General features: G+C 38.0%; 2 protein-coding genes across 8 annotated transcripts in view; one reads left to right on the top strand and one right to left on the bottom strand.

Moving 5' to 3' along the window:
- Positions 1–6,821, top strand: part of LOC137278059 (transmembrane and coiled-coil domains protein 2-like) — a 95,470-nt gene extending 88,649 nt beyond the window's left edge. For all 6 annotated transcript variants that reach the window (XM_067810134.1, XM_067810131.1, XM_067810130.1 and 3 more), the window contains 3 exons: positions 287–376; positions 794–972; positions 2,579–6,821. In XM_067810134.1, the coding sequence (XP_067666235.1) occupies positions 287–376; positions 794–972; positions 2,579–2,705 (396 nt within the window). In that variant the 3' untranslated portion in view covers positions 2,706–6,821. The remainder of the gene's footprint in view (positions 1–286; positions 377–793; positions 973–2,578) is intronic.
- Positions 1–12,720, bottom strand: part of LOC137278058 (uncharacterized) — a 118,022-nt gene that overhangs the window by 87,102 nt on the left and 18,200 nt on the right. Inside the window, exons 19-21 of one of the 2 annotated variants that reach the window (XR_010956641.1) lie at positions 12,348–12,509; positions 11,886–11,996; positions 10,959–11,431 (exon numbers count right to left, since the gene is read on the bottom strand). Coding sequence is in view for 1 of the 2 variants with exons in the window: in XM_067810127.1 (XP_067666228.1) it covers positions 11,315–11,431; positions 11,886–11,996; positions 12,348–12,509 (390 nt within the window). In the remaining variant the exon portion in view is untranslated. Of the gene's footprint in view, positions 1–8,135; positions 11,432–11,885; positions 11,997–12,347; positions 12,510–12,720 lie in introns of those variants that run through there. The other variant, XM_067810127.1, reaches the window with a different exon arrangement.

Here is a 12,720-nt window from a genome sequence, read left to right as displayed (position 1 = left end):
ATGGAGGAACTGATGGTTCATTTTGTAATCATTTACAACAATGTTGACTAAATGTTGTTGGTGTCAGGGATGTATTTTGTGATGGTCCGATACACATGCACGTCAGTTCAAATGGAATGGCGTGTACTCTTTCTAGAAAGACTCTGGGATGATCAGTCTTCATGTACTACTCACAAGCTGTTACTTCAGAAAATGGTTATTTTTTAACTCATCATGTTCTTTTCTATATTATGTTAATTTGGTGTAATACATGTTGATTACTGACTTGTACAGCTGTTTCCTTCAGGATATCACTAGTATGGAAGAAAAGATTGAGTACCGTTTGGATGAACGAACAACAGACCTCAGTGATCTCGTAGACAATTGTCAGACAAGGGTAAGTAATCTTACTGGACGACTGTGAAAGGCTGCTATAATATCAGAGCAGCTGTCTTGGTTTGAGGGTACTGTGTGTAGCCATTTGATAATGCTTGAACATTGCTAAAAGTGGCGTAAAACGGTACTGTCTCAAAACTGAAAATATATATTGTATATATTTTGATGTACGAGACTACTTTCTCCCATCACTTTTTATATGCTTTTTTTTGACATATACTATTTTCTTTCCATGTGTAAGCTCGGAGCCACAAACTGTCTATTGTAAACATTCTGATTCAGCATTAAAGCTATCTGATTTTATTTATATGTAGGAATAGCAAATGATCACTTTTGACAAAACCAGTTGGCAATCTTTTACGTCAGAACTAGTTTTGAGATATATGTTCCTTTAGCCATTCATTGTCCATTTCCACAGATTCAGCGTCTGGAACAGCAGCAGCAACAGCAGCAGATCTTGTCCATGGAGATGGTCGAGAACGTCACATTCAGGACAATACTCACGAAACTCATCAATGTTGTCCTTGCACTACTTGCTGTTGTGCTTGTTTTTGTATCCACTGCAGCAAACCTCCTCTCTCCCTTTCTTACATCCAGGTAAGAATCATGTTTTTAGGGCATTATAGTTCTTGAACTAAAAATGATGTCCCCACCCTTAGTTCTGTCCAGAGTCTGGAATACTTAAAGAAAGAATTCACTAGAAAGGATCAACTTCATTCCATGTTTACATGTCATATTTTGAAGTTACAGCAATTTAACTATGACAGTAGCTGATTTTAGTTCGCTGACAAAGTATAGGCTGAAACTAGCTGTAGTTGCCACATGTCCAGTGCCATGGTTCTTTTTAGGCAATTGAACCCAAGCAGTTACATTCTACTCAGTGACTTTCCCATGAGAACACTAGCTAACAGGTCCTTTGTACCAAATGTGTGTGCTTGTTGTGATAGGTGCCATTTTGGTTTGGCAGGCTTGGTCGGTTTATCGATTGTTGCCCCACATATCAGTACTGGGTTGTCCCAAGCTTATCCTGTTGCAGCCTACCTCCATATAACTGTAGTTCAACAAAGTTAAACAATAAAGTCAGTGAGTCTTTTTGGATGCTTGTCATAAGAGGCAACTAACAGGATCGGTTCCCAATTACAAAGATCAATGCTCATGTTGTTGATCACTGGATTGTCTGGCCCAGACTCCATTATTTGCAGACCGCTACCATGTAGCTGGAATATTGCTGAGTGTGGCGTAAAACTAAACTCACTCACTCACTTGCCTACTTTTTGGACACAAGTGGAAACCTAGGTATAATGCATACCCACATCTGGAGGATGCAGTGTGTGAGGGATATTGTGTGTATGCAGTAAAAATATTTGCCCCCCTTAGGTGAATTGCCGATAACAATCTTTGTCAATAAATAGTGAAATTTGGCTTATAACATCACTATGCATAATGAATTACTGTTTTTCTAAGCTTGCATTACCGACATTCTTACCATTAGTGTATATAATGCTCTCCAACAGTACTTTTGCAGACATTGTGTGGTGGGGTAGCCTTGTGGTTAAAGCATTCAGTCGTTATGTCAAAGACCCAGGTTCGAATCCCCACATGGGTACATTGTGTGAAGCCCATTTTTGGCATAAAAATTCACAATGGATGTAACAAAATTTATAGCACGTCCACAGGGATGCAGAAAAAGTCCAAATACTTTTTTGTAAAACTTTTAATCATAGAGTCGGCTAGTAGCCAGGTTATGGTATCATTTGCAATTTAGTTACTGTAATGATGTCATGTTACACAATACAATAACAGTAAGTGAATTCAACCGTATTACAACCTAGTATTAAAAATAATATTGAATAGTCTGGGACTCCCATTTACTGAGTGAGTTGAGTTTTACACCGCTCTCGGCAATATTCCAACTACATGTATATGGCAGCAGTATCCCCATTTTGTAGTTTAGGACACTTGAAAATTTAGAATATGAGTCCAAAGAACCCTCAAATACTGGACTCAAGGTAAATCCCTGACTGTGTATATATAATTCCTCTGTACTCAAGGTAAATCCCTGACTGTGTATATATAATTCCTCTGTTCTTGTAAACTTTAAAATAACTGTGTGGCGTAGCCTTGGTTGGCTTGCTTTTGAAGGACTGTATGTATTTACAATGATCATGGCCTGAGGGTAATATGTTGTTCTGCCTTGTTCCAGAATGCGCATCCTGTGGACCATTGTTTTGGCCGTGGTCTTCACTGTCCTGTATCACAGCTGGGACGGCATCGAAGCTGCTGCACATTATTCATGGGACATGATGACCAGTATATGGCCGTGGAGGTAGTGTTGCTGTCTTCTGCTGCCACAAGGCAGTCTGGACTATATCTGTATTTTGCTTCCACTGCAATAACATGAAAGTCTCAGGGACCCAGGGTTCCAGCGACTGTGGGGCATGACTCCAAGATCTTCCTGTATTCCGCTGACAACGAATTGATTTGCTACAAATTGTGTTGGCAAGCAAGGGATGAAGATTCAGTGCGTCTGGCAGTGATTTTTGCCACTGTGCCCTGATTGGCTGGATTGTAGGACCTGCATTATGTGTGTTACCTTGGAGTGATTGGATGATCTGATTCTCTGGCCTGCTTTTTGCCCACAAGCTGCCAAACCAGGAGGGAACCAGGATACGATCTGCACATTGGTGAAATCAAACTCTTTAGTTTCGTTACTTTTCATTTCATGGGAGAGTTTTGAAGAAGATATCATTCATTCATCAACGAACAAACTGGTTAATCCTGCACACAGTGTGCATGCACGACAGCGTAGTTGGTTGTCATCGATGGTGTCTCTTTGAGTGATAGTTCAAAGGTGATGAATATGCTCTTAGAGTATAGTTTGTGTCATTCCTCATTCACCACCGTGGATGAAGAAGTGCCACTCCCTGTCGTGTACTTTGATATTAAACCAAAGTTGTGTGTGTAGACTATCCAATGAGACTTCATAGTTTGTGGCAGAGGTGCAATCTTCATCCTGTCATGTTTTGTGCAATTCTAGTGGGATCAGTACCCGCAGAGAAGATACCATGGTTACTATGGTATCCAACTTGTGATCTTTGACCTGTTTTGGATAGGTCATGTGATGTCACATGACCCTGTCCTTACCTAACAAGGGCTGGCTGGCTGGCTATTGGTGTTATTGTGTTCTTGCCATTGTTTAGTCAACTGTGTCTCTGTGCCCCATCATGATGCACAGATGGTATGCATACCATTGTGATGACATCTAGTCTGCTGGAGGAATTTCCTGAACTTATTTCATAATTTGGAAGTTATTCAACTGATTGTCACCCTTAAGAGTGAATGCAATTAGTTATGGTGTGTTGCGTGGGATTACAAAATCAGTTTGAAAATGTGATGCACAATTGTTTTAAATAGAAGAAACATCCAGGTTTCTGTCTCAGCAGACTAGGAACCATTATTGAATTGGTTTGTACATTTAGGAACACTGTGTCACTGTTTAAACTTTAAGGACATTCTTTCTTTGTTTTATTAGCTTGTTTGTTCACAATTCATGTTAAGCTGTTTTTTAAAGCTTTATTTATGAACATGTGCACATTTTTTGTTTTCATAAATCAGTGACATTCTGAACATCTTTTATAACATATCTTGAGTGACGTCTTTGACATCTTATTCTATGACAAACATAAACAAAACCTATTCAAGATTGGCCTAACTCTTAATAATTTGTAAAATCCATGATTTACAAAATCACGGGAGGTAAGAAAAATCATGCTTGAAATGTATTTTGCTTGGGATGTTTTGGATGGGAAATCTTCGAAGGGCCAATTTTCTACAAAATACACTCTAGTTTCATTCCACACAAAAAAAGGAGTTTACAGAGAATGTAGATCCATGGTTTTCATTACCTTTTCAGGTAATACTTTTGGGGTATACTTGTTGAGCACAAAATAAGTGTTGACTTATTTTTATTTATTTATTGGTACAATTGTTTTTGGTAGACTCAATTTTGCTTGTCCATTTGAATGAACTCCTGGTGTACATATAACGTTGCCTCCTTCCTCCAATCAGTGGGGCAGTGTCCATTTTCATTCTGGGGACAAGAAGCAGGAGCACTAGCTCTCACCATTGCCAGCATGGTATCCATCTGACCAGTACACCTTGTACAAGTGTTACCCACTCACAGTGTTATCCAGGTGTGCGAGTGTTGAAAGCTCAAGCTCTATTCATCATTGTGATCAGTACTGTCATAAACAATATAACATGGACTCAGCATGCTGAGTCTATTCATTGGAACATTTCCTACACCTATTATGTTTGATAGTCTTTCTGAGTTCCATTTCCAAGGTTAAGTATATCTGCTCTGATTATGCCCAAAGTTTGTAACTGTAAGACATATTTACACACATTTTATTATGATCGATTGTTCATTTGAGAGAAGCCTCATGGTTGAAACACAGTTACCCAGTTTTATGTGCTGTGAAATCTAATCTTGGTGTCTCCAGCTGTGATGTCTACAAGTATTTTCACAGTGTTTGGAAACACTTAGCTTTTCATGTAGCAAAACTGGACATATTTTCTAGACATCATGTCTGAGTACATAAGTCATCGACCTGTAAATAATTTCAGTTGTGTGCTACAGAATTGTGTGTGATAATGAGATGAGTTTGTGGATTTGTTGGTCATCAGTTCATGTTGCTCTTTTGTGATGAGTATAGTTGACAATGAGTTCTTTACTCCTGCCTGTCCAAAATGTATAGATTATGTATATGTGGATTGTTTTCATGACTTCATGCTAGTGGTCATTAATCTTGGTAAACTCATTAGATATTTTGACAACAGTGAAAGAATAGAAATTTGTGAAAATACTAATAGTACAATAATGAGTGTTCATAACTACTGTTTAGGACAATGATGCATAGAGCTTGGACTGTAGTGTGATTGCTGTGTGAGCTATCTGAATGCTAGAGTATAGCCTACATGTGATACGGTCAAGTACTGTCAGTGTTGTTAAGTCATGCAATGTAGCATCTGCAGCTGATGCAGGGACTACAAGACCCATCAGCATCCAGCTGGTACAGATGTAGTATGGTTGTCAGATGATTTCTGGGACTGGCTGTCATTTTTACCTCAAGCAAACGGATTTCATTGTGAAGCTATTTTCCTGAATGTGGTCTAACAGGACAGTCGCCATGTCATCATCTTGTCATCAATGGCTTATTCATGGGCTGCTTGCAAGACAATCAAAGGGCCATCATGATCCACTCAAATTTGCAGTGATGCAAAATGGGAAATTTGCATCAATACAGAACTAATAGTGGTAGATATAAGAGCATTATGTCCTTTTTCTAATGACTGGAATCTTTCTGGCAAGTCACAAGTACTAGTACAAAAACCTCCATTACATGACAGAAACCACAATGACAAGGCTGATTTTGAACAGAACACAAGTACATTCTTACTCTGTTTCTCACTATTACCTGCATATTTTGGATGATTATTACACAGAGCTCTTATTAGTGTTTATGGTATAATTCAAAGGAATCTAAGATACGGTAGATATGGATGACTCAGTCTGATGGTCCTGGTGTCAGTATATATATATATATATATAGACCTGATATCTGATATTCAGAACCAAATGAAACCACTATAAATTATCAACCAACAAATTTCAGCCACAGAGATGAAGGCTCTACAGAGGTGATTGATAATTTCTGAATGACGGCAACATAAGCCTCTATGGGCCAGTCCCAGTCTACCTAGAACAAGGCAGATAGATTGTGTACACTTACTGAGTGTTAGCTATTTGCAGTACTGTGATATGTACATAGAAACATCAGATGTCACCTCTCCATCTATTCTTCAGCATGTTCAGGTACAGATTCAGCAAGGCTTGGTCAGGTCAGACGCTACTTGATGAGGCGTCTTTGTCAGTGTTAGAGAATAGCTGGGAGATACATATCTGATGCCATCTGTTTTAGGATGGCCAGTAGATATTGAGAGAAAAGATCCAGAAGTAAATCTTAGAAGAAATAACACATGGACAGTTGTCCTCAAGTGTCTGATGTTTATTCATCCACAGGAAAAATGCTGTTTCCTCACTGTAAAGAGAACACTTTACAGAGGAGAATATTTAGCATCATAATTCAGTCCCAGATGCAAATGATATGATTTACTTTCTGGATGCCAGTACACTTCAGATAGGTTCCTGATTTGTGGATGTGGTCTTCATGTGGAAACAGTTATCACTGTATCACTGTATCACTGCCCTCTCACAAGTGTGACCTGACCTTGACCTTGATATCCAACCTTAAGAGGCTACAGTCAAGGACATCTTATGTCCACTTGATCATTGTCAACTCCTAGGTATGGAGAGAGCTCCTTGCTAAGCTTAGATGTGTATTTTTGTTGCCCCTGTCAAATCCTGCAATAAAGCTTGGCCCTTACATCAGCTTGTCTGTTTTTATTCCAGTGTTAGATATTGGGCACATGGCTGTACAATGCACTGCACACCAGAAACCTATAGTTCTTACTACCCCTGGCAGTAATGTAACAAAGATAATATTCTTAAAAGTATCAGTGTAAACAATGGTCCCAATATCTATAAATTACTGCTATGTACAGGTAAATCAGGTAAGATAAACACAAGAGAAGTGGAACCAGAAGCAATATGAGTGATGGGAAATCTTTCACTCTCACACCCTCAGACATAAAAGGGATAAGGACACTGAGTTAAGATATTCCAAAAGACGTCAGCTTTTAGCATGTGGGTGTTTCTCAAGAGATGAATCTCTCTGTCCTCCACAAAGCTGTAGTCATTCTCCCAGTAATCACTTTCATCATCTTCACTTGGGGAAGGTAGTAGTTGATGGTGAAGGTGACTTGGGCGGAACCAGAAGGGAGAAAAGACACTCAAGGGGTTGGGGGAACCTGACAGAGTGCACAATACAACTTCTGTACCAGCACTTGGTCTGTATTGAGGATTTTCCTGAGGTTCCTGAGGAACCCCTCGATAGTGTGTGAAGCGCTCATAATATGTTCCATGTGTTAAGAGTGAATGAATGACATGGGTTCACACACTGAACCAATGAGCAGAACCAAACCAAGGCCTTCAGCATGATGAGTGATCAATTCAACCACTGGGCTAACTCCCAACGCCACCCCATGTTGTAAGACCAATTTCAATCACTTGAGAGGGAGCTGCCAAAACCACCACTCCATGTTACCTGCATTTGCAAACAATCAAGTAGTAAAGTAGTGTAATAAAGTAAGGTGGCTTTATTTTCACGACGTTTGGGGGCTTATCCTAGCCCCCTCATCAGGTTGAGCTGAACTGAACAGTAAGGCTAACTGTTAACTCTGCCCATGACCTCACAATTAAAATAAACCCAAGAAGTTGCTATCCATAAAATTTGTCCTGTATTACTATGCCAACTTCTAAATGCCTTTGACGAATCACGTTTATTAGCAATGTCTGTAAATGTTTAGGTTATAAAGTGACAGGTGAGTCACAAACGCACAAATTTTAGACACACATTCATCCATTACTAAAACTAACCGAGGGACACATTAAGTCATGAATAGTCATGACACCTACCAACCTTGTTGTTTGGTATGAGTATTCATGAATCATACTGTATAAACCAACAAAGAGAGCCTCCAGAGGATGGCACTATTAGCACATAGCTTCCATCTGTAGACAACATAATGTGTATACCACTGTCTCAGCTTTAAATGCATGAAATAAAAACAAAAGACCATTCTTGTGTAGAGTCTTTACTAGCTGCCAGCAGCACATAGAAGCAAAAGATAGTAATAGATATTTTAACCAATCTTTTGTTCAAGTATAAAAAAGACAAAACCTAAAGTGAACAAAATGCTGGACGGAGTTCTTATAATGCTGATTGGATACAAAGTGTATATGAGTCTGCACTTTCCACAGTGGGTAATGTCTGATGCTACTTTGGAAAGAATGTCAGTAATTTAATTGTTTTAAAATTCCTTAACCAATACAGACGATATACATATACAACTTTGGTGGAACTCTGATGACAGGTAAGATGCAGACATTGTGATCGTTGTATAATTCATTAATGAAAAACTCAAAAATCCTCAAAAATGTGAAGAGCTGGAATATTTCAGATTGTTAAAATTTAAGGTTTTCTGATGCCAAAGAATTGTTTAGGTCAAACAACAATCACATTTTATACAATATCATTCCTTGCTTGATATATAATATATTGATAACACCTTTTGGCTAAAATAATAATTTTGATTTGTCTCAGACACACTTCAGGTTGACTTATGATTACCTCATTCCATACATAGTGGATAAAGAATAGTAAATGCAGCAAAATGTAGTTTTGATTGTAGATAAAATGCAATGAGATAAAAATGGTATTTCTATGATAAAAATATTGCAAAACCAAATCATACAAATTCAAACAAAATTATGCCTTCACACAACATGTTGAATTAGGAGACCAAAGCCACTTAGATTAAACATTTTTAACTGAATGTCATACTCACAGAGGAAAATATAGACATCTAGGTAACAAACATCAATCTTACAAAAGGGGGATAATCTCTACATGCTAAAAACAAACAAAGAGTAATCTCTATATTACCAAAAAGGTAGTACCGATCATTTATTTTACAGTGTTGGAAGTGTTCCAAATTTTCTGATGAACTAATATACCAAAAATAATTATCCTCACATAATTTCCAATCATGACTCTCTACATCTCCATGTATATTATTTTCACAACCCTCCATAACAAGACAAAATGCAAAAACACTTTATACTATATATTGTCCAGTTATTCATGACCCGCCCAAATGTATGTATTACAGCCTGTTCAGCTTGACCTGATCAAGTGAATACTAATGCATGGCATCACTATGTCAAAACTGGTTGGGTCTTTCACTGTGATGGGGTACACCTTTGTCATCATGTCCGAACAGCTGAGATAACATCACCGTTTGACATCTCAGTGTTGAGAAATCATAAGTAATGTCCTAACTTTCTTTAGAAAAGAAGCTACATATGGTTTAATGTTTCTGATTCGGGCTTTTAAGCAACGAGCAGCAGTAACTGGTGTTTCCAGTGCAAGCCTGAGTTGACTAGAACAAGAAGGAAAAAGTTCCCCTATTTACCGACTTAACTTGACCTGCCATTTGTGCCATCTCACCTCCCAGGTCATGCTTATGTAAGTAGCTCAGGTCAAGCTGAACAATCTGCACTTGCTATGCCCCTCCCCGGTCAGTGGCCACCTCTGATTCCCCGACTCGCTCACCAACATACTATGTGACCAGTTTTTAGTAAAATCTAGGTAAACCAAGCTAAGCAAGCCTCTTTGCTTGCTATTGTCAAGAACATAACAATCCCAGACCCATGGTCCAGTTCAACATAAAGGACTCCCACAACCATAAACAAAATGATATTATAAAAGACATGATAAAACATAATTCAACAATAACATGTGGAATTACACCAAGTAGTTATCACAGATTTTTTAAGGCATAAATCACATACACAAAAACATAAAATATCACATATTGGCTGTAATAAATAAAGTAGTATATTTTCCACCCCATTTGCATCATTACCACACACCCTGAATCAGGTATGTCGCAAATGTGTAAGTGTGAGTAGATTTGTCATCACAATCTCCAATATACTTCTTTATACAGTCACAACAAACAAACAGATTTCATCTGGATCATATTTTCCATCATTTTATCATGTTCAACAATGCCTGAAATAATTTATCTAAAAATACATAATTATTTTTATTTAAATGCTCAAAACCAACACTAGTGAAAAATGGGGATGGAAAAGTAATACCTAATTTATTGCAGCATACTATAACAAGGTAAAAATTCTTGTTGAATCATACATATTTTCATTATAAGAAACAATTTCTTAACAAAAACATGGATGACTGTATCAATACATATCAACAGTAATTTCCACTTCCCATACCAGTCAACACGCTCTGATACGGGACAGTACTGATAATTCATGTTTACCAAGTTACAATGTTTCATTACCTTGACAACGTCTCATTACCTTGACAAGTTCAGGTCTTTTTTAACAGTTTCTCTGTACCATTTCATGTTCAATAGCTATAGAAACATATTATCAAAAAACACACTGTTTTTCCATGGAATATTATGCATTCATTAGTATCAAAGCAGTTTCGCAAAGTGAAAACGAAAAACTGGTCAGTTTTAGCATTAAGATAAGCACATTTCATTCAAACTCAATCACCTAATTCAGGAAAGACAGTAAAAACGATTTTCTTCACTTTGGTCTGCTGCTCTATGTTTAAAATTTCAGGATATATTTGTGACATAATATGTATTTTCTATTAAGAATAAATTGCCCTTTGCACAATGAAGGCATAAACACTTGCAATCATATACCATTGTTGTGTTGAGCAGGTTGCCTTTGAGCGGTTCTAAGAAATCAAAAGGCTAAATGTTAAGCATGGTGAGACTTCTCTACAGTGCAGGACTTTATATATATATATTTCTATATATATGATCGAATAATACAAACTTCAGATCAATACAATGACCAGTTGTAATTCTGCCTACTATCTGAGTCTGCACCTCACACTTGAACTTGACTAACAAGACCTGACAACATTCTCAGGAAGAGACATCCCCTGAAACAGTCTGGATCATCGCACATTCACTTCCCTCTTGGTGAACTGTAGATTACAGACAATTCTGTCCCCTTAAACCATTTAAATATATAAATACATACTTATCATCTTTTTATCAAAAAAACATTCTTTGTCTAAGTTCTACTTAATGCTTATTGATGCTGACATCATTTGGAGTGTTAAATGTCATACAGCTTGTAAGTCACCTCAAGGTAAAGGACACAGATGGCAGCTAAGGTCACATTGAGGTGAAGGTCACTTTGTGTCTATAGTTTCTTCTTCCTGTCAGCATAAGACCCTGCACTGCTGGGAGATCGGGAGGACCCCTCTCCAGAGTCTTCATGGAATCCACTGCGGGTGAATACGGTCTGTCTGCCTCGTACCTGGTAATAACAAAAATGGCCTTGTGCAAAAGGTCATGTTTTTTTTTCATAACAAAACTAACAACTAGCCAGTATGGGGATCAATTTTTCCTAACTGAAGCCTAAAATGGTAAGTGAGGTAAATATCTTAGCCTATTCAGTCTCAATAGAGACTAAAATAAGACTTGCTTACATGAGATCATCAAACATTTAGCTCAGCCCACTTCAAAGCTGATTACTTCTATTACACCTTTCTATAATACAAACACATTCAAGCTACTGATCATATCATGCAGAAAACATTTTTACTCTTTGCCTAACCTTGTTAATATCAGTTTTGTCACCCCTTTCAGTATTACAATCTCATTACATTGCAGCTTACAAATATATTTAGCTTATCAGATGACACCTATTGAAGCCTTAAATCAGCATAGCGACTATGATTACTCCCCTCTTTGTGTGAGGCTGTACCTACCTTGTGAAGGCTGACCTGGGAGCCCATGAAGTTCTCAAGGTCCTTGGCACCTCGTTCTAGAGCCACCTTCACATCCTTGTCCATACCAGGGATTGATATGTCCCCAAACACCTATGAACAGATCATAGTAGAAACATACTAGAGTTTAACTGGTTTCCACAAGACACCAAGAAAGTGATCATTATAATTACACTTGCCCAAAAACAGAATACAGTGAATGAAGTTCTTTTGTCATGACAACTTGCTATGTATTGAATCCAAATGCATATAAAGCAACAACAGTTATAACAAACTAAAAGGAACAGCTAATTTTGGTTTAACTGTAACAACAAACAAAACACAAGCAAAAACATGATTTAGTCAACTATTAACGAGCATCAACGCCACATGACATCTTGGTAAGACAATTCCTTAAAAACAATTGTTTCTGTGTTTTCATAAGAGACTGAGAATCTTGTCTACCTCTACAATGGCCCCATCAGGGAGACGTAAGAAGTGTCGGTAGAGCTCACGGAGGCCATCCAGGTGGATGGTGTGGATGGCGACATGGGTGGTGATCTCTTTCCTGTTCTCTTTCTTCACCCGGACCTCCTCCCCACTCTCGTCCCAGATGTCCTCCTCCAGCTGGGGACACAAGACACATCAGTTGCAGACATTTCCACACCTGTGATTACTCATTATCTACCTTATTTTTGCATTGTCTCTTACTAGCATTTATGGAAACAAATAACTTTCTACCCCTCCCATTAACAAACATAAATCTATTGTTCTAGGTTTTTCAAAATTATAACTTTCAGATGCCACATTTGGACCTGTCCATCTTCCTCTTCTCTAG

The sequence above is a fragment of the Haliotis asinina genome, chromosome 3 (assembly GCF_037392515.1).
Source record: "Haliotis asinina isolate JCU_RB_2024 chromosome 3, JCU_Hal_asi_v2, whole genome shotgun sequence".
NCBI classification, from domain to species: Eukaryota; Metazoa; Mollusca; class Gastropoda; order Lepetellida; family Haliotidae; genus Haliotis; species Haliotis asinina.
This window is presented reverse-complemented; position numbering and strand designations above follow the sequence as displayed.